We start from the raw sequence: 27,188 nt of genomic DNA, 5'->3' as shown, positions 1-27,188 counted from the left end.
ATTACAACAATGCTAACAACCCTTATAAATATTTTTTATTTGGAAATTCTAAAGATTTGAAGAATTTTAAAGATTTGTATAAAACAAGGATACATCTATTCTTACTGGCAAAACTTTTGTTTTTATTTTAAATTGAATCTTATGCTTCAAATACATATATATAATTAAGTTTTCAAAATAATTCCGTGAAATCTTACATCCTAGAGATCATGGGAAATACTAAACCAGAACTCATTGATTTCACCTATGTTACCAATGTCAATCTAAAGTTGTAGAGTACTTTGTGCCAGACTTGGACAGTAGCCACAATAGTCCATCATACTGGTAGATACAGATTAAGCCTCTAATTCCAGTTTCTTGCTCTTCCAGATTCTGTGGACTGTAGGAAGTATGTAAGCTGACTTCAGCACCACGAGGATAAATGAAGTGCTCCACCTCACTCGGCAGTGATCGACATCCACTTGAAGAGCTGCAAGAGCATATTGACAAAATCCCTTCTTGGCCCTGACAGATGGCAACTGCCATACGAAGCTTACAGCCTAAAGAAGTTGTGATGGAAAGTCCTTTGGCTCTGAAGGTTGCAGACTCCTCTCCTCAAGAGCATCCAAAGAGCACTCTAAGGAGTCTTTGATTAAGGCTGAGCATCACTGAATCACATACACAAAAACCTTCAACCTCTTCAACTTCTTGGCCAGAAACCCCATGCCACACCCGGAAGCACCAAAGCAATGATCACAGAAGAAAAAAGATTCACTGCATTGTTGTCTAATATAGGTTTTCCAGATATGTGCTTGGAGTCTTTTGTTTGGTGGTTGACAACCATGCCAATATTCTTGTCAAAACCTAGAAGAAGATAATACTTCCATTTACAAAGCTAACCAAGTGGAAAGGAAATTTAATACACAGGTGAAACAGGTGTATGCAACTTTCTAAATTCTTTAGTTTAAAATTATGATGTTAAATATCTGTAAGAAAAGCTACTGACTCAATTAGCTAGATTATGTTTTAATTCAGTATCTTCAAAGAATGGAATATAAATGGTATACTTTACATTAGAAGTTACTTCTTTTGAAAAGTTACAGTTCTATCAGGCCTGCCTCTCTCTTTGCATAGTTCCATAATGAGGAAAGGTATGAAACATGAGCTAAATTAGAAGAAGAAAAAGCTATTCGAAGAGCCACTCTAAAACAAACGATACTGTTTTGAACAGAACAGAGACAACTGATTGGCAACACTCCTGTCAAAAAGATGAATGTATTTTTGAAGTTAAATAACAGAAACAAATTACTTGATCTGACAGTAAAAAAGCTCCTTATAGAAGCTGAATTTAACATCTCTAATTAATTTATACTATCAGCCACATGGATTTTTTCCTATCACTTAGGTATTTCCTGCTCTGTGCTAGCAATATTCCAGCATTGTGTTTCATTAGCTGTTATTGTATACACACAGCTATACTGTTTTTTTGTCCAAATTGACCATTCCATTTGCTGATGAAAGTATAAAATTGTAATGGCAAGTCACTATACATGAAGTATTACCTGGGTGTGTGAATATACACGTTTAATGCTGGCATGAGAAAACCTTCTGAAACAGATCATCACTTTTTATATTAGCCCTGTATTTCTCTATAGATTGGAGTATCTGCTAATACCCACAAAATTAATAATTCATTATGAGCTGCTGCTTTATTACAAAACAAGCAAAAAAGGTATGTCAGAGAAAACTTAGGAAAGAAAAATCTGCTTTGCAAGTAATAGCTGCTGTTACTGTTACCTTTAAATCATATATTTAAATCTAGCTTTGACTAATGGAAAAGGGCTACAAAAAAGTCAATTGTCAAATCCTGATAGTTTAACTCTTAACACTTACTAGGTTTTAGGAAGCTTTCTTGAGAGAAAAACAGGGAATAACGTTTTATAAATATATAACTCAAATGAAGATAAAACATAGATTCAGAGCAGAGACATGAAGGGTAACAGGAAGTCTTTCCATTAGCTTTATTTTTCACAGAATGAACATAATTTCCAATGGATAACATAGGAGAACTGAGCTCTAATTCTGCAAAACTACTCAAACAAAGTTTTACTTAATATATATGTCAGCAGGGAAGGAATTTCTCTTAGAAGTAGTGGGTATCACAGCCTATCACATAATCTAAATCTATTTGGATTACCACCAGCAAAAAATGCTGATAGAGGGGACAGGCAATGGTAGCATAATGTTTTCAAAAAGGATGTAATAAAAATAATTCCACATTTATTATCTATTGTCTCTTTATTTATTGCTCTTCAAGATGCTGCAACAGAGATTGGAAACTTTCTTGTGAAGCTTGTGAGTACCGCTGGGAAGTAAATTGTGGAATTTGCATGCTGTCCCTGCTACAGCAAGTAAAATAGTTACTGAACATGGAAAAGTATCCGAAGTGAAGAAACAGTTACAGATTAAATGCAGACCTGCATTAATGCACTCTTAACGTGTCTGTCTGATTAAGGCAATGAAATAGTGTCTGAGTACTTAATTGCTTCCTCTTTAGTACAGAAATAATATATTTAAGAATTCTACAATGCCAAATAAATACTGAAATCAAGCCAGTCAGTAATCTTTCGAAGAAAGTGGACAACAATGACAGAGCTAGTTTGTGGTAAGTTTAACTTAAGGAAACTACTCTAGCAAGCAGTGCAGTAACAGAATGTAAAATACTGTGCACATTTACTTGAGGCTCTTCTATTTTAATTCCTAAAGCTGAGACTATCACTAACTCTTCACAGTTAGAAATTCTGCAGTAGCAAGCCTGTTGGAGGGAATGAATAACATTAAGTTGACATTTCCTCTTAGGTTATCATAATTAGGTATATAGTAAAGAAGAAGGCAGCAATGCTTTCTTCCAAGATAACTGAGAGGGGATCTTATTTGTGCATATAAATATCTGAAGGGAGAGTGTAAAAAGGATGGAGCCCAATAACAGAATGAAAGGCCACATGCACAAACTGAAATAGAGGAAGTTCCAGCTGAATATAAGGAAAAACTTTTTTATTGTCAAGGCAACTGAGCACTGGAATACGCTACCCAGAAAGGCTGTGGAGTCTCCATCCTACTCAAAAGTTGCCTGGAGAGGGGCCTGGGCTACAGGCTGTAGGTGACCCTGCTTGAGCAGGAGGGTTCGACTAGATGATCTCCAGAGGCCCCTTCCAACCTCAACTGTCTATGATTCTTTGAATGTGTTGGAGATCTCTAGCCTCTTTTAATCATACATAAGACAATAATGTAAGATAAAAAAATGTACTGAAATCAAAGTGTGCTAAAAGAAGAGGATGGAAGATACAAATAAAGCACCAACTGCCCTTGCTCTTGTTTTCATCATCATATCCATTACTTTGGCCTCTGTCTATTTCTTTATTTTTTCTATTTAAAAATCATCTCCTCAGCCCTTTAAGTCAAATTTTTGGTTACATTAGCAAAGGGGGGGGGGGGGGGGGGGGGAAGGAAAAAAACAAAGAAGAATCTTACCACTGTATTGCATTGTTGCTCCCAAATATGAATCAACAATTGATCCTAGTAAGCCAGCTGCTGCACCAAACACAATAATTGGCCATTGTGGAGCAGACATATCCAGATCACTCACAAAAAGGAGCTGTGTTATGAAGTAGGCTGCACCTACCACCATGCCACCAAGTAAACTTGAGAACAAGCCCACTAAAGTAATTCCTCCATTAGTACCTAAGTCAAACACAATCAAGTTAATTTACAAACGTCTTTTCCATTAAAAAGACTTACATTTGTTCAATTGTTTTATATGAAAACAGAACTGTGTTGACAGTCATCTTCCCCCCATTTACCTGCAAAACTTTTATCATAGCTTTAATTTACAATTCACATTACACTGCCAAGAAGCTTAACCTGCACCATTACAGCCTATGTATTACTATTACTTCCGTTGTCTCTAAGGCTAGTTATCTAGAAATATACACCAGAAATAAATTAAACAACATGTGATAGCTAGTCTTTCAGTGTCACCTTGTATCTAACTACTCTACATTTGGAGGAAATAAAAAAATACATTTGTTCCAATATATAGAGAGTTCCAGGTGTGTATACTATTAAAACAATACCTCTTTCAGAAGAGGTCTACCAAGATATATTTCATCAAAAACACATTTAAAAGAAAGACCAAAATCCAAAGAAAGGAAGATATCTGACAACTTACTGAAAAGAAATTTGACTACTACTTATAAAGGAAAAAAAGGCTCCCCTTTTAAATCTTGCCCCACAAGATCTAAAACTCCGATCAACATACTGGAAAAAACTCAAAACACACACACCAGTCAGCAATGTCACCCGCCGTGGAGACAAGGTTCCACAGAGGGAAGGTTAGTCTACCCACCCTTGTTAAGATACTAAAACAAATCAGCTATTTGGTTAAGAAGTGAATTTTCTGTAGTGTCTACATGTACTTTATAATATTCTTCTACTGATTAAAATTTTAATGACTAAAAAATTCAGATGGCAGCTTGTATTCTATGCATCAGCAGCAATATAAACACTTCAGCAGTAACAGAAACAAGGATTCTCAGAATTCACCAAGAAGGATTGTAGCTCACAGCATGCTATGTATTTGTGTATATCACAAACGAGATAGCAGCAAAACCACAGCTGAGTAAATGCAATTTCAGGGAATAAATTCCTATCAAAATTTTCTAATCCCAGAAATTTGGTATTTATTTTTGGGGGGCTTTTTTGGAACTTTAAGTTGGATGCATAGCTCAAAACAAATCAGCAAAATATTAAGACAGGAATATGTAAGATGGAAAATACCTCACCTGCTGGAACCTTTTCCCAGGTTGTTATCAACCTCGGCTTGCTTTTACTCATTACAGTACCTATCTCTGAAGCCCATGTATCGCCAGCAGAGCATGCCAATGCTCCTAAAAGGGATAAGCACATCCACGAGGCTGTGTATTGCCTGGAGAAGTCTATCGGAATTTCACCTGGTCCGTTCTCTATCATATATAAGATGGCCAGCTCAGTAGGAACACCGCCATTACAGAACACTTGCACCCAATTCCTTTGTCCACCTGAAGTAACAAAACCCAAATTTAGTATTTTCAAGCAAAACACTTTGACATAGAACAGCATAAGGCAAAAGCAAAAGAAAGTCCCTGAAATTAATTAAGAAAGAGACATACATTCAAAAAACCACCTAGTTAACAGTTTGTTTATCAAACAAACCAGATAAAAAAGCCAAGTAGCTTATTAACAATTCATGATATGGAAGTTCGGGAAATAACAGTGTTCCTTATTCTGGATGTGACACCTTGTCTGACCCTTCGAAACGAAGGGGAATAGGAAGCGTTTTTTCTTCACAGAGGATCTGAAGGAATTATTGTTAGGGCTTACCTTCTTTGTATTCTGAATCAATTTGCTTCTTCATATCTTTTTTCCATTTAGTAAGTTTTGAAGAAGTAATAAAAAATACACACAAAGCAGTGAAGAAACTGTAATTTGCAACTGTAAGGATAAATCCAACCACCAATCCTACAAAAAAAGAAAAAGTATATAATGCGACTTCATGTACCTATTACTTTGCAGAGCAATGGAAGTGTTTTTAAACTCTTAAATATGAACAATAGTATCTACATGATAAATATAGAAGATAATCATGCATAAAGGGATTGATGAAGTGCCCCAAAACCCTTATGAGAATTTCAGAGACATTCTGACTGAAAAAAGTTACCTTTAACATTTTCTCTTAAATTTTATCTAGTGCTAAAGCTTTTTTTTTTTTCTGCAAACTTTCTCTAGTACTGCCAAGAATCAGAAATGCTGTACAAAAACAAAAGGCAGAGCGATAAGAAAAAGCTGCCTGCCTGAAGAATTTTATTGTTTGTATGTGAAGCGAGCATACAGCTGTGGCTGTAGCTCTATCAGCAAATTTAACTTCAGTTTGGGGATCAATTCCCCCACTCAGGGTCTCCTTAAGACAGTTGGCTTAAACCTCCTCTGAATCTTAATGGCTGCTGCTTCTCCCTTCAGTTCTTCACTTTTGTGTTTCTCATTCCTTTTGCCATCTTTTTCTTTGTGTAGTTTTCTTAAGTATTTGAGCTTCTACATGAGCTTCTTCCTTACTCCCTCCTCCACATTTCTGGCAGGGAGGTCCAACTCTCACTGCACACTTTTGGCAGGGAGGTCCAATTCTCACCGCCCACAATGATATTACAATTCTTAAGGACTGAAAGAAAATTGGCAGCACTTCAACTAAATGCCAATATGAGCTAACAGAACTAATAACAACAGGTAAAAGTGGAGCAGGAAAGCAAAGATGGTTTCTAATCAGTAACCTACTGCCTCTTAACTCACAGACAAAAGAAAAGATTTGCAAGATGAGAGGAAAAGATTTGAGGTTCTGTTTCTTTCCACTGACTATCAATTCATACCACTGTATGAAACAAACCTCATGCGGAAGTTTTTCATCAGAATTTAATGAACACTACTGTACACTACCTTGAGGGGGAGGGGGTCATCTGGTCAAGAAAAACTTTCTTGAAACAGTCATCTGCCTAGAGTGGAGTACAAATTTAATTTCCTTCTTATTTGGGGTTAGCACAAAACATCTGAAAACTGTTTGTATTTACAAAGAGGAGAACCATATTATCTTTACTAGTTTCCTACCAGGCAGGTAGGTTGCTGACATGCCTCAATTTTATGGTATTTCTTTACCACTGCCTTTTTCACTCCATTATCTCTAGATACGTGAAAACAAAACAAAACAGTTACAGGCAGTTTCCCCCAAAAGATACATGATACTGTGGTGTCCAAATTATATATTACCTCGTGTCTGTTTATCATATCTGTAAATCATTTTACCAACTAAAACATGCAGCTTTAAATTAATATTGTACTGAAGTTTAAAACAATCTTCCAGAATTATATACATCTAATGACAATATTAATCAAATGAATCACGAATAGTGGCACAAACTAACTTGACTATTTAAATAGGTGTAAGAAAAATAAGTATGAATTCAAGATATGAATATTTACACTTACATTTTTGTTATCATAGGTCTATCTAGGAAAGTCTTAAAGGAATATTATATACATTTAAAAGGACCTTAATTTAGTTCATTTAGTATTTAATTTAATAGTTTCAGGAAAAAACATACCTCCCAAAGCACCACTGTGATCAAGACTCTTCTTCTTAAAACCCTGTATAACAATCACCAGCGGAACCAAGACCGAAAAAAGCCAGCGCCACGGAGAAATGGGTCGCAAAGTGCCTGGTAAATTAAATTACATGGTTATAGATCATCCTTATATGCCTTTTCGTCTGAAAAGTAATTATCTTCTCATATGCATTTAAAATCTGATCTTAATACAAGTTAAATCTTTTTACCCTTCAAAGAGAATTATGTATATGAACAGAATATAGAAATATCTACTCAATTTTTCTATTGCTGAGCTTCTGTACAACAAAAAATATACTAAAATTAATTTATTAAAAAATAGCAAATGCATCAAGAAATGAGGACTGATTTTTTTTCATTCTGAAATGGATTTATGAGCTCTGAAAATTAACATTTATAAAGATCAGCTGAAACCTGATTCAGATAGAACACAAATTACAGTAAACATATAAACATTCTAAGTTATATAGAAATAATTCAGTTCAAAATACGAATAAAATTCAAACCAAAATACCAGTTAACAAAACATTAGCATTCCTAGCATATGAAGAGACAGCAAGTAAAATTTAAATAAAAGCAATAACTTCCATCATAGACAATGTTATGACTAATTCTCTGATAACTCTATGAACAGATTAGAACAGTGTATTGTTATAATAATTGATTTTCGATGAAGTTTCACTAAAGGCATGAACAATAAAGAGAATGATCATTATCCTCAGTCACTAGTGCTTTTGGGCACTTTTCTCTAATGTAATAAAAATCAGAACAATATATTGGAAGCTTCACATTGTTTTTCAGGCCACTCTAAACAGTAGGTTTATAGGAAAGGTCATTCTTATTTATCAAAAGCTTTAGCTTGATAGCTCTTGGCTACTAAAAGCAGGCAAGATATTTCATCCCTTTTTGCAGAGCGTACATATTCTGATTTACTCCTAGAATGTGCCTAATGTTGTCACTTAGTTATCTATGCAATCAATTAGAATTTTAACACTACGTTAATATGACTGCTTCTACTTGGTTGACAATAGACTTCAGAAGCACTTTCATTTCTACACAGAGAGAAAACATCCTCATGTATACGAGCTGGCTAATGGCTTATGTTTCTACAGTTTTGATATTAAGACTATATCCTTTTTTATTCTACTTTGGAAATGTTACATGATATCTAAAATATTTAAGCGCTTCATTCAGCTGCAGTGATACTTGATGTCATGTAATAAAACTATCAGTTAGTCCTGCAGTTCATATGTAATTCTGTGCTGATGCTGATTTAATACACTGACTGTCCTTCTGCAGAACTACGAAGAATGATCAGACTACCACAGAATCTTAGCCTCATCAAGTCAATTACTGACTAGCCTCACTAATTCACCAAGCTCCACTTTTCCTACCACTGTTCATATTGAAAATTGAAAACTGAAGGAGGAAAAGCATTTAACTATACTCCTAAGCTAAATCTTACAAAGTACGTATTTTGTAGTCTTCCAAATTCTTGCTTTCTCTAAACCAATGTATTTTACTAATGAGTGTTTGCACTAGAAAGAATGTTTAGATGTTCTTTTGCAGTTTTAAAAAAAGAAACTTTACTGGCATTCAAAATGTTTTGTTTACACGTTATATACCTGGTTGAAAACAAGAACTATCAAACCAGGTCAAGTCAAAATCTGCCTTGCTTGGAATCCCATCCAGCAGTGGCCAGCTCCACATGCTAAAGGAAAGAATAAAAGAAACAGATACAGAGACTGATATTGCCGGTTTTATTTTCTCATTTCCAGAGCTGCCATAAAATGCCTAATCCCTTTTAAAAACTATATATAGTGCTATTCTCCACAACTACTTTCAGAATTGAATTCTGATTTTAGATGCACTGAAAAAGACCCTTCAGGAAAAAAACTAAAATCCAAAGATCCTGCAGCAAGTTTCATCGGACATCTACTAAATTTTATGAGCAACTGAACGATCATTTCCTATTCATCTTCTCCCTGCCATTTATGACCTTTACAGATGTCCTCTTTCCATGATGAAATATCTTATCTAAAGGTATTTAAGTCATCTTCAAATGGATGCTGTTACCTGCTGTGATTATCCTTACTGCCTGCACCATGTCTTTCTAATTCTGCTATGTACATGTTGAGATAGGATGAGCACAAGTACATGCAGTACCTATAGTGGGGAGACACCAGCAATTTCCAAATTATAAATAAAATACTGAGATTTTCTTCTGTGCTGAAAAATCTATTGATTTTTGACAGCCAATAAACGATATCTGATTCAAAAAAAAAAAAAAAGGGGGGGATTATATTAAGTAACCTGGATGGATAATTCCCTGCCACCTGACCACCTGCCTGTACTGAAACAGGCTGTTGATCTCTTCAGTCATGCAATGTATTATAGACAGCTGTGGCATAAAACATATATTTGTCTCAATAATTTCTATTATTCTCCTCACTATCTCTTCTTTCATCACCAATTGATCACTATTATCCATGGCAGCCAAGCTCTTGCACACCTCCTCAACAGTGAGAATTTACATGCCTCGGAAACTTCTGATCCACAGCTATTATTTTTACAATGGATGTTTTTGTAACTTTAGTAATCTTAAATCTTCATCAATAAAGAGGCTAGTATTACAAACACTCAAAGAAAACGAACCGAAAATTAAGCTTATTTCAGCAAGCTATATGGTACCCCTACTAAATCATGATTTTTGCTAAAGAACAATCTGCACTATGCATTTTAAATTTCTTAAGTAAATGCTAGCCATGGACATACAAGCTGTTAAAGAGTCCAGTTGCCATCTAAAGACATCTCCTCAGGTGACCTTGTAGTTATCTACAAGCAGCTCTGCTTGTTTTGTGCCCCTATTTTTCTCTAAACTAGAGAAAATTTGGCTTAGCGGATAATCACAGATAATTTAGACTTCTTGTTCTTTGCTCTGAGCAGTTACTAGTAACTGCGCATGCACACACACCTCTTGTGTACATCTTGTACATCTTGGCCTGGAGCCCTACAGGAGGTTGTTAAATCAAGCTGCATCCAAAAACTTTATGACTTGGAAAACACTCAGAATTAAAACCCTTCTTCATCATTGGCAATTTTTATTTGATTGCTTAAACTGCCAGAAGAGACTATGTGGACAACTTCAAAACAAAAATGCTGGTTTTCAAAATTACAAATGGTTCACTTTTTCAATCAAAACTAATTTGAATTAAAAAAAATCAAGTTATTTTCTACTCAAAATATCTATATTGCCTTGTAAAAATCCTCTTCTTTCATGAATTTCCAGTTTGCTCTCTCTGCTTACTCATTCAAGTCATTATGACTTGAGTTCACAAAACAACTTGCAGAACAAGAAAATATCCCAATCAGCTGTCACTATATCACTACTAATAAAATAATATTAAAAATCATCACTCTAAAACTCTGAAGTTCATTATTCAAAATATTCCACAACATTCTAAACAGTAGTGTCCATAGCAACTTATCTTCCATGGAGACAATTTATTATCAGTGTCCTAAGCATGTTTTTTTTTTTCCTTTTGGAATTCAAAAACACTCACTGAAATAAAACAGTTTATTAACTCAATAAAAGCATTATTACTGTCCAGTTAAAATACATATTTTTCATATAATTGATCCAGTAAATTCACTGTTTTTTACAGCAATACGCATACAACCTTTCTATTCTATCACCTTGTTCTGACTTTAATTTGGAAGACACAAATTCCATTGCAAAAAGACACTGACATGCACAGACATGCAAAGTTTATACGACTTATAGAAGGCAGAAATCCAAAGTACAAGAAGGAACTGTTGCTAGAATACTACAACAGTTAAAGAAGTCTCATCTCAGCAGTCAGAGAATCAAGCTATTTATTATATCCTAAACTACACAACTTACCGTTTTATGATGAAATTTCACTTCTAGAAAAATGACAGTGAACCCAGTTTATTAGGTGAAAGTGGTCTGGTTGCCTTCTAAAACATTGGGCCTCTCAACCCTTTTAAACCTGATGTGAGCCTTTCAAATACAAATTTTATGATGATGACTATCTCAGCAAGACTTCAAGCAACAGTTTTTGATGAGAAGTTATTTATCAAGTGTCAGTTATACAAATATAAGACATCCCACGTCTAGCATTAGAGTCTCAATATCGTAAAAGAAAGACTATGCAGGCACAGCAGCTTGACTTGATGAAAAGCTGCTGAACATAACGATCTTTGACAAAAATTCTTGTCAACAGTGCTTGTTACTCTGTCGATATACAGGCGCCTTATTTCAAAGTAGGGCAAACCTGTTTCACAGTAACACTTGTCATTGCAAACTAACGATTCACTCAGCAAAAGTAAATTTGTGTGCTGAAAAAACATAGTGCTGTAGGAGGTGTGCAAGGAAGTCTTACTGCCAAGGATTTACTCAAAAATTCAAAAGAAAGTACCACTTGGGAATGCATAGCAAGAAATCTGTAATACTGTAGCCTAGTTTTGCTAAACACAAAACAACCAAGTTTTTGATAGAAACTTAAATGTGAGCTAAGTGTGAGCTGTACCAAAGAACAAAGAGATTCTTTCTTTTTTTTTTTTTTTTTTTTTTTTGTTGTTTGGGTTAACAAACAAAATTTTCATCTTCTTAAGGCTAGTTTTAAATTGACCTTTCTGTACTTCTTTTGAGAAAAACCTAAGAATCAACACTAAATTTCTACTAAATCTCAATTGCTTAAAACTGAGATATAAGACATTAATTGATTTCTTATGAATTCTTTAATGTTCCCATTGTATCAATATTCTGGTCATCGTTTGGTGCTTAAGCACTATTATGAGCTATAAACTGTAAATTAATGAAAATATATAGACAGTATATTCACAGTTAAGGACTGAAAGTTTCATTGTTTTTGCAAGCTAAATTTATTCCAGCTCTCTCTCCTACTTCCTTAAATCAGTTTCTACTCTTTGCTTCCTTCCCTTTCTCAAGTCTTTACATAGATAGTCTCAGGCAAATGGAGAACAGCAAGTTGTACATCCTTCTTATTCCCTAACCCTCCTCTACAAAAAGAAGGATTTGTGTGCAGTCTCCTCTTTCTTTGTATCAGTCCCTATCCTGACTCTTCTGATACCAGCATTCCCTGTCACTCTAGGTTGTTAATTCTCAATTATTTTGAATAAAAAGGACTAGAATATACTAAATAGTGGAAAAGAGCTATACCTACAGAAAGCACAGAGCAGACACACACAAATGAAACTAAAGAGTATGTTTAAATTTGGCTCAGCTAGCTCTAAATAAAGTTAGCTACACCTGATAGTCGTCTGCTTCTGCATCCTTGCTGAATGTGCAGCATCTCATTGTAAGGCAAAGTAGAAGTGTTCAGACAACAAGTATTTAATGCTCTACCAGAACTAATACCCTATCCTAGGACCTGAAGCACTGAGGAACACGTGGTAGAGGCAGTCAAATGATACTGCAAGAGTTAGCTCATACTGATGGGATATTCATTCTGGCTTCTTCCGAATCTAAGCTAACAGCAGGTAAAGGCACTTGGAGATGTTCATACTGCAATCCTATGCACTCTTAGCAGCAGCAAAAACTGCAACAACACTGAAGCTCTTTCTCCATGAAATTAGGTGAAGCCTTAAGGATCAATCTACCTGTTCTGGGGAGAAAGTCAAATGCTTCTAGGCTCAAACTGATGCTGAAGGCAGTACTGCTGCATTCATGCATTGCTGTAAAAATGGTCCTTGAATCGAAGCAACCAAAGAAACAGCACAGGTGTCCCTGCCACTACACACAACTAATCCACAGCCTGCCTGAGTTGCCTTGCATTGAACATAGAGCTGACTGTATACACCTATCAGAGACTTCATGTATATATCCCTTTTTCCTTGTATGGCTTCCCCCATCTCTTTCTTCCTTCAGTGGAATTCTTCCCCCACACCCTTGTTCAAGGGCTACATATGCTTTTTTTTTTTTAAAAAAACACTTTACATCTGCATTATACTTTTACAACCTGATGGACTCTTTACATGCTGTCACTCCTCTCCCCACAGAAGAGCTCTATCAGCTTGCTCCTTGTTTTCACTATTACTTTTGCTTTTCTCCTATTCTCTTTTAGGGAGAAAAAAAAATCACACAGGATGTCAACATTTTTAATCCACCAGGATCTCTGAGCATGCAGAGATGCAGAGAACGGTGAAGTAAGTTTGGAAGGTATTATTAACTGCTGTCAGCAGGACTCAAGTTTTCAGCTGTATTAACGTGATGGAAGGGGCTGCGTGTACACCCCTTACAGGCTGTGGATCTCCATCAGAGTGCCGGGGCCAGAGCGGGCAGGGCTGCGGGCAGCAGGCGGCTCTCGGCCTGCCCCTGCTCGCTCACCGGCCCGTGAACTCACCGTAGTACGTACTTGCGGTCATGGACACGATCCAGAAAGCCAAGGAAATACATATGAGCAAGCTCAGGATGACAATATTCGCCATCATTTTGAGGTACTCTTTGAAGAAGTCCTCTTGGTGATAGGACATGGGAAGTCAGTCAGGCGGAGACCACCTGCGGGGAGGAGCAGGGAGGAAGCACAAGGCGCACAGCGTCAGCCACGCCGCTGTACAACGGCCGCCGGGGGCCGCCAAGAGGCGGCGCGGCGCAGCCGGGCCGGCAGCGGCCGCCGCTTCCCGCCTTTCTTCCCCCGCGCGGACTGCGGGGCGGTGCGGGCCGCTGGAGACCGCCGCCCTCACACCGCCCGCCCCGCGGCGCGGCGCGGCGCGGCCCGAACCCACCACCAACCTGCGCCGCCAGCGCTCCGCGGCGGCGACCGCCGCCCATCCCGCCGCCCGCTCCCCAGCTCCGCGCATGCGCCGCCCGCCCGCCGCCCGCCGCCCGGGACGCCTCCGTGCCTCGCAGCGCCTGCGCAGTTTCCCTCTCCACGGCGACCGCCCGCCCTGCTGCGGCTCTCGCCAACGGCCGGGCGCGTGGGTTCTACCCGCGCGGGCTCTGCCCCAGCCGGCCGCCGCCCTCCCCCTCCGCCATTACCGCGGGGCGCCGCGTGAGGCCGTGGCCCCGTGTGCTTCCCTCCGCGGGGAATAAAAACAAAGAATGGCGCCACTCTAAGATTATAATAGCGATAACGCTTGGTAGCGAGGGATGCAGACCAGTATTTGGGTGAGGTCTGAAACTCTTCATTAACAGTGAAAGGGAGAGACTTGAAACATTCCCTAAAACTGCGATGAAAGCAGACCAAGCCTGCCCTAGTAGCTTTCCTGAGGGCATGCCAGAAAACACTTGCAAAACGCTGGACTACCAATAAAGAAGCTAATACAAGTTACTGGAAGGACTCCGCAGCATCTGCTGCCATATACAAGAGGCTTTGTGAGCAAAGCAGAGAAGGGTGAAGCTCCGCTTCTCAAAAACCCTCTCTTTATTTTAGGGGAGCTAAATGCCCTAAATACTATATCTATAAAACAAGATTTTAAGCATCACACAACATAATTTTGAACTAATGTATATGCATTCAACATTTGTTCTATGGAGTATATAATAAATAAAACTTGTAATCTACCTGCACTTGTGCAGAGGAGTAGCTTTATGAGCATCAATAGCCTTAGGTGTGCTTGCTTCCATAGATGAGCAACAGATCTTTTATTTATTTATTTGGTGAGAGACTAGTAGGTAAAAGTGAAGTAAAAGATGTTTTCTGTATCATAAGTGGCATATTTTGATAGAAGCTCTAGTAATCTTTGAGGAATGAGAGTACTTAAAAAATACTTCAAAATTCCAACGTATAATCTTTGTGTATGAAATGATAATCTCCTTGTGGAATTTAAGACTGTTTCTGGCTCGTTTTGGCATCTGATTCATCTTTGAGGCATGTTCTATTATGTTTCATTAAGCATCTGCAGTTTCTAACACGATGTATACCACAATCCAGTGGTATTCTGGATTCTTTTGCAACACAAAGTTAGATGTATTTTGTATTGTTTTAAAAGAAAAATTCAGTTATCTTTTAGTGCTTCTTTTTTTAGTTTTTGTCTAAGGTAGTGACAATATTCTGCAGAGATTTACACATACTTTTTTTAGGTGAAGACAGTAGGCCCATTCCTAGGGTTAAGTTAAGCCCTTGCGTGTTTGTAGTGTATGGGCTCTAAGCCCGCCCTCCCTCCCCAAATTCTTGGGCCATGTGCCTCAGACAAGGTTGTACAAGCTTTATCTTCTACTACATCTATTGATTATAAAAACTGGGAATACTAGAATTTTCTCTGAAGTAGAGATCACAAAAACATTAATACTAATACACATGAACTGACTGTGGTATATCTCATCCTCCTTCTTACCTCCATAATTTTCATTAAACCTCAATCTGAGATCTAGATTTGAAATCTAAAAATCAGAGGCTGAGTAGTTGTGTTGCCTTGTAAGAACAGGACACCCTTTGAAGGGTAACATTGATACAACATAGCTTAGATGCTCTTGCCAAAGTCTAGGTAACCAAACTTTTAAACCAGACAAGATCAACTGTTACTTAGAGTGGTTGCTCAACTGTTTTTTTAGCTGTAACCAAATCCCATAAATTGATTATTTGGAACAGGCTCTTAACTGCTTCATTTTATTTTATTGTATTTTACTTATCGCTTACTTTTATATTTTCTAAACTAAGACATAGTAAGATACTAGAATTTCTGGTGGAGGAACAAAAATTCTTGCAGAAATCATACAGCCCTGGTTGATAATGGTGGGACTGTACAACCGTGTGATTGTGATTAATAAAAACACACAAACTGGTGCTAAGAGGGGGCAGGTTTAGGGAGCTCTCAAGGACCCTTCGCCTTCCCTTGCAGATCTCATACATGTGCTAAATAACTTTTCCCTCGATTTACAGCAACCTGCTTAATATGATTCTATTAAGTTGGCTTATCCACAGACTTTGCATCTTGGCATAAAGCCACAGACGCTGCTGCTGTTTGCAGTCCGTGTTAGCAGGAAAAGTAAAACAGAATATTGCTCTCAGTGCTGTATGTTACAAAGGTGATTCTAATCATAGATACTGTAACAGTTACTGCATAAATGTGGGCTTTAACTGTCTCTAACTTTCTTTAACTCCTTCAACTCCAAGACTTTTGTTAAACGTGGCTTCTCCCTGATCCAGTGTTTTCAGTTATATAAACCCAACATATTTTCCTGCACACTGGATCAAGCGATAACTTGCTTAATACACATTATACGTTACAACTAGATCAGTAAATGAAAGGAAGACTTCTTTCTACATTCAGAAACTGAAAGAAGTAGCGACATTTTCAAAAGGAATGAGCCTACCACAGTTTGTAACATTGGCCCAAGTACTATGTTTAAATTTATTTTTTCTAAGTGTTGCCTTTGTTTTTACTAAGCCCTGAAATAAATAATAAAAAAAAATGCAGCACTTTTAATGGGCAAAAATAAAACAAAATGTTTTTAAATGTCCATCTAAATATTTAGAATATTGTGAATTTAGAATTCACATACTTAAAATATCATCTTGAAACAGTAAGGAGAGTATTATGCATATTTAATACATTATAGCAAACATTTAATAAACAATTTTACTTACATTTTAGAAAACACATTCTTATTCACACTGATGATAAGCTTGATAATTTAAAAGAATTGCAAGTAAGTATTCCTTGAGACAAACGGATCTGAAAGCATTTTCCCTACATTTTCATATACAACTACATCTTTGAAATAAGAAAAATCTGACAAGTTTAAATCTAAAAAAAAAATGTTAAAGAAAATATAAGTAGCCCAGGTATTTAGATCAAGAGTTCTTTCTTACCTTGTACCTAGATCTGTACGATGCAAAACAAGACCAGCACAGAGTCTAGGAAGTAGAAATAAATACGATGATTTAATAGGAGAAAGGAATGTGAGATGAGTAAAGGCAGCATGACAAACTGAGGATAATAGCATGTTGCTGTACATAGTATACTAATTAAAAATAATTCCTTCACATTCATTTTCTTCTTAGAAAGACAGCAGAATTCAGTAGATTAGTAATATAATTCTTTCACGTTTTCAAGAAGATCTTAGAAGTAGACTTTCTGTTCTGCTTTGCTCTTCTGCCTCTTTTTTGTATGTCATAGCATTCTGCATTTCTCTTTACTACTTAAAACACTATTCATATTCCTGAAGGCTCTGTTTCCATCATGCTATTTTTTTTTTCTTAGTGCTATAAAGTTAATAGGAATGTTGATCTAACCATGAAGTAATACATTTTACCTGCTTCTGTAATTTTTTTTTTACAGGATAAGAAATATTGTTTATAGTAGAGAAAAGGAAAGATAAAGGCAGCTACTGCTGCAACTGTTTTTTGAAAAGCTAAACAGATGATTTTATTCAAGTTGGGATTGGAGAGAAGTAGTGTTTGTCTTGGAATTAATACGACAATAAAGGCAACAATGCATGGATGATCTTGATGGTTTAAGAGCATTAATTTATACTACTTCATTTTACTTAGCTATTATAGCAAAAAACATCATACTTGAACATGAACTTCTATTTTCCTTGTAACATGCCACAAGAATTTCAATATATATATTTTTTGTTACTGAAGGGAATATTACTACTTTTTATCAGTTGGCCTTATGAATTTTGTGTTTGATAGAGTACATTCTGAATAATATAACCTGAAACTTATAAAAATAATAATTTAATCATCTTTATTCTTCTTTGTTATTCTTGTTTTTTTCAATAACCAAAAACTGATTGCAGACAACATACTATTAAATTCATAAGATTAACAAGCTGGAAACATTGCTCTAAGTATCACTCCTTGCAAGGCCCTTAAATAGTATTCACTATTGTAGAAAATACAAAATAGTAAGACAGTAAAATTTTATGCTGCTAGTAGATATTTTGCAGAAAATAGAAGAAAAAGCATAATATTGCCATTGAATATTTGTCTCAAGTAGAACAGTCAAAATTAGTCACCTGTGCAAATTGGGACCAAATTGAAAGCAATCATTTCTATTCTACGAAAGTTGTTATATAGATGAATTCATAACATTTTTGAGACAGTCAAAATGTCAGTGATAACACTATACAAAAATGATTCACAGCAGGATTTGAGTTGTGAGCTATAAAACAACAAATGGTGAGGATTAAAATAAATATCAAATTCTCTCACTGCTCAAAATAGAACACAGATTGTTGCTTTAAAAAACAGTGATTATTAAATATTTGTTGATAGACTTTAGCTTTGTGTTGATTCAGTTCATCTAAGGATAATTACCCCAATTAGATTTATTCATGATCCTAAGAAGTTTTGACCTTTTCAGAGCATCCAAAATACTGTTTTGTCTTTCAAATTTGATTTTATATTTCACTGGCCATGCCACATTTGAAAAAGTATGAATTTTACTTCAAGTTAAGCATTTTGTATATTGGATATGCTGTACCAATACTGAAATTTCACCAGATCGAATCACCTTCTCCTCAACTTAATCTCCAACTTCAGAGCAAGGATTGAGGTTTTTGTAAAGCCTGTGAACACATTTGAGTACTAATGGGAACAACTATTAGAAGGTGTGATGTAGGGAAAGGCCTCATGAATCTATCAATTTATTATCCCAGTTTAGCAAACTTCTGCAAATATTTGACTCTCAACCTCTTAGTCCTATTGGTTTATGATAAAATGCCTTGCTGGTTCAGTCCTATTCCCTAACTTGATCACTGATGATCTGTGAACTGTAAATAAAAGAAGATTTTTTATGCTTTCATTTTACACATCTACCTAACAAATATAATGAATGTTTCTGGACCAACAATGATATTGTGAGGATTTTTTATTGTTTGCAAGCTTACAGTTGATGGCTGCGATCTATTTATTTCAGTTCCTCTAATTAGAGGAAACTATCTGATCCTTGACAAAGATCCTTAGATACTTCTGGAGGTAGATCCTCTCTCCCATTTCCTCAGTTGGGTAGACTTTATTATGGCATGATATGCCTAAACACAGTTTTATATTCCAGGCTAACTTTCTATATTCACATGATCCAGGAAATTGTCTTTTTCTAATGCTAGAAATTTATTACACGTACCTACTTTTCACTATGTCTCTGTCTACTTTAGCAAGTAACTCAGTGAAATAAGAAAGGATCAATATTTCAAAAGCAGTTGGTGTTCAGGCTTCCCATGTCCCCAGTATATTTGATCTGGGGAGTTTATTTTGTATGGGATATAACCCGACCTGGTACTGCAAATCTCTTATTACACTCGTAGTTTGAAACTTTCTGAAAGGAACATAGTCTACATACTCTTCTCTAGGACCCTCTGGAAGAGGGATGCCCATATTGCCATTACATGTGTAAAAATCTTTCATATGAAAGCCTTTTTTACTATGCCTCTTTTTGGCTCTTTGTAGAGTATAACATGACTTCAGGTGTTTGAGAGATCTCCGTTGCTTGAGAGCCTCCCGGATCTCTGTGGACAGTGTGGTCCGTGTGTGGTGTCACAACCCTCAGGGCTTGGAGGACATTTGGAGGGGAACTGGCAGGTCAGGTTCTTCTAAGAGGAATTAGCTCCTGCAAACCAAAATTGCTTTGGGAAGAGAAGACCAGTGGTAAATAAGAACAACCACAGCACTGACTGCAAAACTGCACTGTTGTTCTGAATCATCTTGCTATGTAGAGCAAAGCCTGTGTTGACATAATAATAGCTAAGCAAGGGAACAGGAATGTCTGGCTTTTAGATCTAGATAACTTTTAAATGATTCAGAATCATTAAGATACATATATTTTTAGCCTGTGAAAACATACGTCCTTCCATTTCTATCTTAACGCACGTGGGAGTAACTTGTTTTACCAAATGATTCAAGTCAGCAGTTTCAGCTGTTTAGGCTGACTATGTAGAACTGATAGAACTCTGCACATACACTTAGATTTTTCTGTGTAGATCAGGCTGTTAGACTTAAGATTTTAGCAAAAGAATTATGCCATATTTGTCTCCATGGCACTTAGCAGAATGGGGGAGGAGAACCTTCTGGTAAATAGTGCTCAAGATTTAAGATGCATAAATTTTTACTGTGTTTAAAATTGCTTGTTAGATATTGGGGGAGGAGGAATGACTCAATCTAAGTCTAGATACAGAATATGCTGTTAAGGGAAAATATTGTTATCCAGATTATTGGAGTTAGGTCTCAATTCTTGCAGGTTTGCCAAGCTCCCATAGACTTCAGTTGCAAGTAGGTGCCTGAATATCTGAGTGGATGTAAACTGCAATCCTTCAAGGGGAGAATACTGGGAAATGCAGTCCAGAGGAAGGGAAGGGCAGATGGGTGCTATGACATTGTTGTGCTGAGTCTTTACGTATAAAAAACAACGGTGGCTTCAGATAGGAAGAAAAAAGGTAAAAATATGCACAAAGAAACCTCTCTTTTTGGTCTTTTTGTTAGCCATATCAAATGAACTGAGGTTGGAAAGCGCTTCTAGCTATATCTTGGTAAAACTGAAAATACTTTGTTGGCTGGAGGTGTGTCAGTTTCAGAAAAAAAAAAGTCATTTGCATTCATTTTCAAATGATTTAATGGCTTGGAAATCTTTTGCAATGTGTAAGACCAAGGTTTACTGGTCTTCACTAGTTTTTACAGGAGTGGGCAGAACAAGGATTGAAATTGGGTTTGCTATTTTTAGCTGACTGCCCCAGCCATCAGACTACTGACTGTCCTAAGGGATGATCTATGGAATATCTAAGGGATGTTCTATGAGTTTGGTCCATATTCCACCCTGATTTTAGAAGCTTCCCCCCCCAAAAAAATCAAAACCATTATGTTCTGACTTTAGCAAATCAAAGCTTTCCACTGGGGGAGGGGGAATCTAAAATTCCTGAACATTTTTTTTCCTAGTAAAGAAACATAGGCTGTCAAGTCCAACTATTTGTTATATTGATGTTTCACCCTGGAGGGTCAAAAAGTATGGGTTATCTCTACCCTGTAGAGATATCTCCTTTAAACCTAGGAAGAATCTTGCTCAAATACTCACTAGTCGGAACAGCTATGGGCTACAAAGTCAGCCTCTATCACACTGGTTAACAAGGAAGACAGATGTCAGAGACAGCTGACTAAGGCACTGTCCCTGCTAGTATATATTGCTTTGGTTGCATATGTCATTAAAGTTTGGACTGATTTCAGATGAAAGGGATACAATTTGTATTTCCAATGATAAGTACATTCATTTCAGCTGAATCATACCATGAATACTGTGTTCCTGGTAGTTCTGATAGAAGAAAGAAAGTAGTCATTACTTCACTTCATTTATTATTTAATGGGGTCCTCATTTGTATTTGTTACTGTTGATTGAGCTAAGATTAGAGGCAAAATAGAAGTTACTGCCTACGTACTAAGTTCAGGGCTAACAAGTGAAGTACAGAAAAAGAGCTTCCAAAACTTGAAGTCATGTATTTTTAGTTTAAATTCGTAATCCGTCATTTAAAATCTAGTAAAGCATGTAAAATTACTCTTAAATCAACTTCCAAGCAACTTTATTCCACATTTTAGGTTACCAAAAGCTGGCATGTCTTCTTCAGGGCCACATGGGAGACTGAATAAAGAAAACATAAAATGAGATGATCTGTCAGTTCTTTCACACACAAACTTTATTAAATGCTTGTCAAACATGGAGTGAGCCCTAACCAGAGTATCTGGATTCTGTAATAGAATAAATGATAAAATCATGTTTCAATGCTTATCTCTATAACTATGAAAGAAACTGTAAGGTAAAGTTCTTGAGGGAATTATCTAGCTGCTGAAGAGTGTACCTGAACTCAGATTTGCATTTCATAAATGCTAGAAGTTTTGGATTAACTTAGTCTCAGGACACAGAAGACCCTAAGCATTAATAGTAGCCTATTAAAAAACTAGTACAGACAGGAATGGCATTTGACATCTTTTTAAAGAATATTTTTCTTTTATATATTGCAGCATTATTATAAAGATGGAAAATTTATAATGCAAGTTAAAAGTCACATAATTCTTAGATTTGCAGTAGATTGTAAATATGCATTTGTAAGACTGTATGTGAAAAAATGTATGTTGCATTGTTGTTTAGAGTTGTTTAAAGTTCACTGTTCACTGTTAAACCACATAAATATTATTTATTTGGAGAGAAGTATTAGAGTATATAACTCACTTGTTAAATGCACTAGAGATTTAACAACATTTTGCATACACATGAAAGAGCAAACTGGCCAACAAGCTGGATTTCTGGAGATATGCTTTCAATAACGCACAATTTTTGTATCACTCAATACTTTGCTCATTCAAATACAACACTTCTGGTTTTGTTAATACAGCATTTTAGGCCTTTTTTCTGGGGCAAACAGCTGCACATCTAACTTTAAACACTGGCAAGGAGCTGAAGACACTTTAGAAACTGGATGATTATGTGAAAAATGTGAAGATTTCCTGAAAAATCAAAACTACAGGGTAAGGAAGGCACATTTACCTAGAAGAGGTGGCTATAATCATGTGCACTCAAAAGTTAAACAGAAACACTCCTTACCTTCTTTCAAGACTTCTGTTCAGTTCAGATTCAGTAGACCTGGTGCAGAGAAAGTAATTCAAAAGCAGAATATGTGTAAGTCCAATGACAAAGAATTGCAGATTCACAATGTTTTCAACAACTGAAGTATCTGATCAGAAGAAATACTTGTATATTCTGCTTCTTTGCCTGGATAAATTAATTTATTTGCATTCTTTCACTCACAAACAGTAAAATGCCACTTCAAGTCATCCAGCCATGAGGCAAATCAAGAGTGAAGAAATCAAGAAAGAAGCTGACAAACAGGGTGCGGTCCAGTCCACTGTTCTCCTGCCAAGACAGTGTCATTTAAAACATTTCTTCTCTTGTTCTTCTGACTTCAGAGATCCACCCAGTGTCATAAATTGGTACTGAAGTTGCAGACTGCCCTCTACAAAACACTCTAAGGTACCATAGGTTTTAACTCAGCAAAGACTGCATTTTTGACTAGCTCTGCAAAAAATTAGATGCATTCTTAATCTGTGAAAGGAGGATGTATTTATTCACTAGCATCACCATAACAAAAATAAATGAAACTTGGTGTTCTGCTTTTCCACATAGATCTGACCTACTTCAGCTTTGAGATGTCTAGGACATCACTATAACAACAGGATTCTAGGAGGTTACCTTGTTGCTGCCAAGTTTTGCCACATTAGATGTTTTTTCTTGATGACATAAACATTGGATAATATAAATGCGGAAAGGAAAAAGAATTCAAACAAAATACTTTGAGGAGAATTCTTAAGACATAAATAAGGAGTGAATGCTTTTAACATCCTTGATTATTTTGTTAGAGTGAATCATGATTTTTTTATATATATTTTGCATTTCTCTGTCTTGAGACTTCAGTCCAGCAGTCTTGAGACTGCTTTTATATAAATTGCTTGAGCCTCCCACTGGTGAGTCTGATTGACCAGTGGAAACTAATCTGATGTGTTTAATTTTCCTTACATCTGCTACTGAGTTAGCTGTAAGGCATAGGCAAACTAAAATCATTCCAGTCTTTCTGAGTAAAGTATCTGCAGCAAAACTCCTTTTCTGCCTAGAAATTCAAACCCAATCTTTTGTCAAAGACTTTAGATTTCTCTCTTGCATTTGAGGAACCCCAGAATTCTTCCAGAGACAACACTATCACACAGAACGGCTTTTGATTTTTTTTTTTTTTTTTTTTGAAAACTGATCTTAAATCTACTAATTCCACTAGGTGATGTTCAGATCTAAGCTCCTAAGGATAACTAGCAATGAAAAGTTCTGTAACATATGAGCCAGTAGTAGTGGCTGGCTGGTTTAATGTATCAATCTTCTGTGGAAATGGCTTACTTTATGATATTCATTGATTCATGGTCTCATAACATTTGTGGTGTATTCACAAAAGCTAAGGTTAATCTATGGAAGTCTCTTTAATAAATAAAAGAAGATTTTTGCTATATGTCACCCCTCTGAGGTCTGTTAACGTTAGATGAACTGAAACATCCAGTAGAGAAAATGTTCTGTCTCCATTAACTAAGAGAGAAGACCTTGATGATAAATTTATACCACTAAATAAATAAGTAGGATCTGGGAGCGAGCTTAAGCGCTGAAATCTCTGTAGTCCACACTGCTTCTTTGTAAGATTATTTTCCAGCTGTATTTGGACTGCTCCAACTAGCTGTTTCCAGGAGGTCCTCCAGAGAGTGGGCTAGTCTTAAGCACCAGTTGGCCCTGAGGTCAGGGATAGGATCCAGGCCCACTTATGTAACAGCACAGATAAAATCCTAGAACCTTCTGTGCTTTAATTTAGTGTCTTTGCAAGTATCATTCCCTCTCACTTTTCTTTTCTTGTATTATTAGTGATATATCATGCCAAGTGAAGGTTCCTGAGCTCTCTTGAAGACAGTGTAAAGACAAGGTGTTCTGAACTGCACAAAGTACTTCAAATTCTTTACTTTTCCTACATAGTTATAGTTCAGATTAGACTGAATAAATAATAATAAAGTATTGCAAGAAAAAGCTGAAGAAAATCATCCTGGCAGTGAGGGTCATTTTACACCTCTTTACATATAGATTTAATTTTCCAGGACTACAGTCCTGACACTTTTTTCAAATACCAACTGAAAAGTAACATACATACTTTTTTTCTTTAATATTCTTTTTATAACCTGTTTTTGCAAGTTGGTCTTTACTGTTCATATGTGAAATAGCATGAATTATAAAACACTTGAAAGGTAGCCAAATGTATATAGATATAACTTTCCTTCATCAACCTATGTGATTCTGGAATGAGATTCACTAGCAAATGCAATTGCAAATGCAAAGTGCATCTTCTTATATGTGCAAATGAATCTTTATAAATACAATCAGCATGAAATGTTTTTCCGTAAGAAAACAATTAAACATGCCAGTGAGAGTAATTTATTTGAAAAACATTTTGTCAAAATATGTAAGAGGTAGGGTCATATATTCTGCAGTATTTGCACTGAGAAATTCCTATTTATGTAATACCTTGAATTTTAACTAAGGTTGATGGACTGGTAATGCACATTCTATTCAAATTAAGTAATTAAAGAAAAAGTTCAATGTGACCAGTTTCAAAATGTTTAATGTGTGGTCATTACACCTGCTTCAGAGCTTGCCAATGTATTACTTGGGGAGAAGATCAAAATTTTATTTGGTAAAATGTGTTTGAAAAAGGTAAAACCAGAGAGTAAACAAGTATAGCAGTTTCACCCATCTATCAGGGAAGTCTCATGTGCAGTTCATGTGAGCTTTGTATTTTTCACTTTTTTTTCCTTCCAACATTCTGTGTGCAATCCAAGGTAGTGCCTATACTTAAGAGAGAGAAGGCACAATTGGCTATATTAGTAGTAGTGGGTAAACAGTGGAAGATTGGTGAGGAGACAGGAACATGTTCACTGATCAATTATTCTAGCTACCAAAACACTTGGTGTGCAGAATCCATAAGGAATGGCAGGTTGCGACCCTCAGGCACCACACAGGCATCAATCTGGACTTGTGTACTCTTGAAGATTTACTCCTTCCTTGTCATCTGTATACCTACAGGATTACTGCTTCCCGTATCTGTAGTGCATGCACAGTACCCCATATTGTAACCTAGTAATTTGCCTTAAACCTGCTTTGGCATGGGCTGATGCTCTGCGGTGCCTGGGACAGCCTAGTTGCTTCCCTGCAAGGTTCCTGGGGTTCCCCTTGTGGTTTGGGGATTTCAAGGTAATGAACATGTAATAACTCTATTCTAGAGTGGTGTCTTCCACCTCTGCCTATTGCAAGTACGTTACCACCATTAACGTTATTTCAGAACGAGCTAATTGGAGCCTTTATAGCTTACATGAAGTATTTAAAAAGTATTTAAGAAGACGATAAAAAATCTTAAAATGATGGAAATTGTACTTAATCATTTATATGTGTATTGGTATATCTATCAAAGTGGAAAAAATGACCCCAATCATTTGGTCTGTGAAGTATTTCTAACAAGACATTTGCTGTAGCATCCATGTACCATAGACAAAATTAATCTTTTATTAACTCCAAGATATTTTTGATTAACAAAAATGCATGTATAAATTGAGAAATTAAATGAAAACACCACAGTATTTTTCTAGTTCTTTATTTTGATCAACTATGATTATATGTGTACAAAATTTGACGACAACTGAAACCAATCATCCTGTCACAAGCAAAAAAACCCATTGCACACTCACCACAGTCCTTGCTGCTAACTTCAGGCTGCATGTATTACCTCCACGTACAATACAAACCCAGTAGAAAAAGCCTACAGCCATCTTTGCATTAAAGAGGCTGTATGTAGGCATGAGGTGTATGAGTCAGCAGGTCCAGACCTTTCTTACACACTTCTCCTCACCAGGTCATTCATCTCCACAAGCCTTCAGAGTCAGGGTAGAGTCAGCGCGGAGTTCCTCAGCTGTAAATCTCAGGGGATGAAGCACCTGAGACTGAAGTTCCCTAATGGAAACTACAGCTCTTTGTAAGCAACATATAACAGAAATAAGCTAAATGCTACTTTAATAGTAGCATAATAGAAGGGTGTTCTATCTCAGCTGTCTGCAGTGATGAGTGTACCTTCCTAAAAACTAAAGCCTCATCCAAAGAAAAAGCCTCCTGTATGTACTTTGTGGAAGACTGAACTCACAGAACAAGCTCTTCCACAAGACATTATTATCTGATGTGAAAACCTAAAATCACATTTTAAAATCTCCCAGATTTTAACTGATAGGTATTGAATAAGTGAGCCATCATAAGATCTAATTTTTTTTCTCATCACTACATGAATGCCTAAGAGGATATTTATGTGGGAGATTCATTTTCAGCATTAATTCAGGATAAATATCATAATTAAGATTATATTTTCAGATCTGAAAAACTTTTATAGATTTTTTTTTCTTCTGTAAAATATTTTCAGACTCATCCAAAGGAAGATTTCTTAAGGCATCTGATATAATTTGTTCAGAT

At 36.4% G+C, this 27,188-nt stretch overlaps 1 protein-coding gene across 3 annotated transcripts; it reads right to left on the bottom strand.

The window, feature by feature from the left end:
• On the bottom strand, positions 1–22,857 carry TMEM19 (transmembrane protein 19). Of its 3 annotated transcripts, XM_062567797.1 has the most exons (8): positions 22,704–22,857; positions 16,985–17,029; positions 13,574–13,728; positions 7,164–7,277; positions 5,398–5,535; positions 4,821–5,075; positions 3,511–3,720; positions 1–843 (listed from the first exon to the last, which is right to left on the bottom strand). In XM_062567797.1, the coding sequence occupies exons 3-8, from the start codon at positions 13,701–13,703 to the stop codon at positions 680–682; spliced, it is 1,011 nt and encodes a 336-aa protein (XP_062423781.1). In that variant the 5' UTR covers positions 13,704–13,728; positions 16,985–17,029; positions 22,704–22,857; the 3' UTR covers positions 1–679. The 3 variants fall into 3 exon arrangements, with proteins under 3 accessions (XP_062423781.1, XP_062423777.1, XP_062423789.1); XM_062567793.1 differs by lacking the exons at positions 16,985–17,029; positions 22,704–22,857 and adding an exon at positions 13,963–14,033; XM_062567805.1 differs by lacking the exons at positions 16,985–17,029; positions 22,704–22,857 and adding an exon at positions 13,963–14,033 and having other exon boundaries at positions 13,586–13,728.
• Positions 22,858–27,188: the final 4,331 nt, after the last annotated feature.

Source organism: Rhea pennata, chromosome 1 (assembly GCF_028389875.1).
Source record: "Rhea pennata isolate bPtePen1 chromosome 1, bPtePen1.pri, whole genome shotgun sequence".
NCBI classification, from domain to species: domain Eukaryota; kingdom Metazoa; phylum Chordata; class Aves; order Rheiformes; family Rheidae; genus Rhea; species Rhea pennata.
Note: the sequence above shows the minus strand (reverse complement) of the source record. Positions and strands in the feature narration are given on the sequence as shown.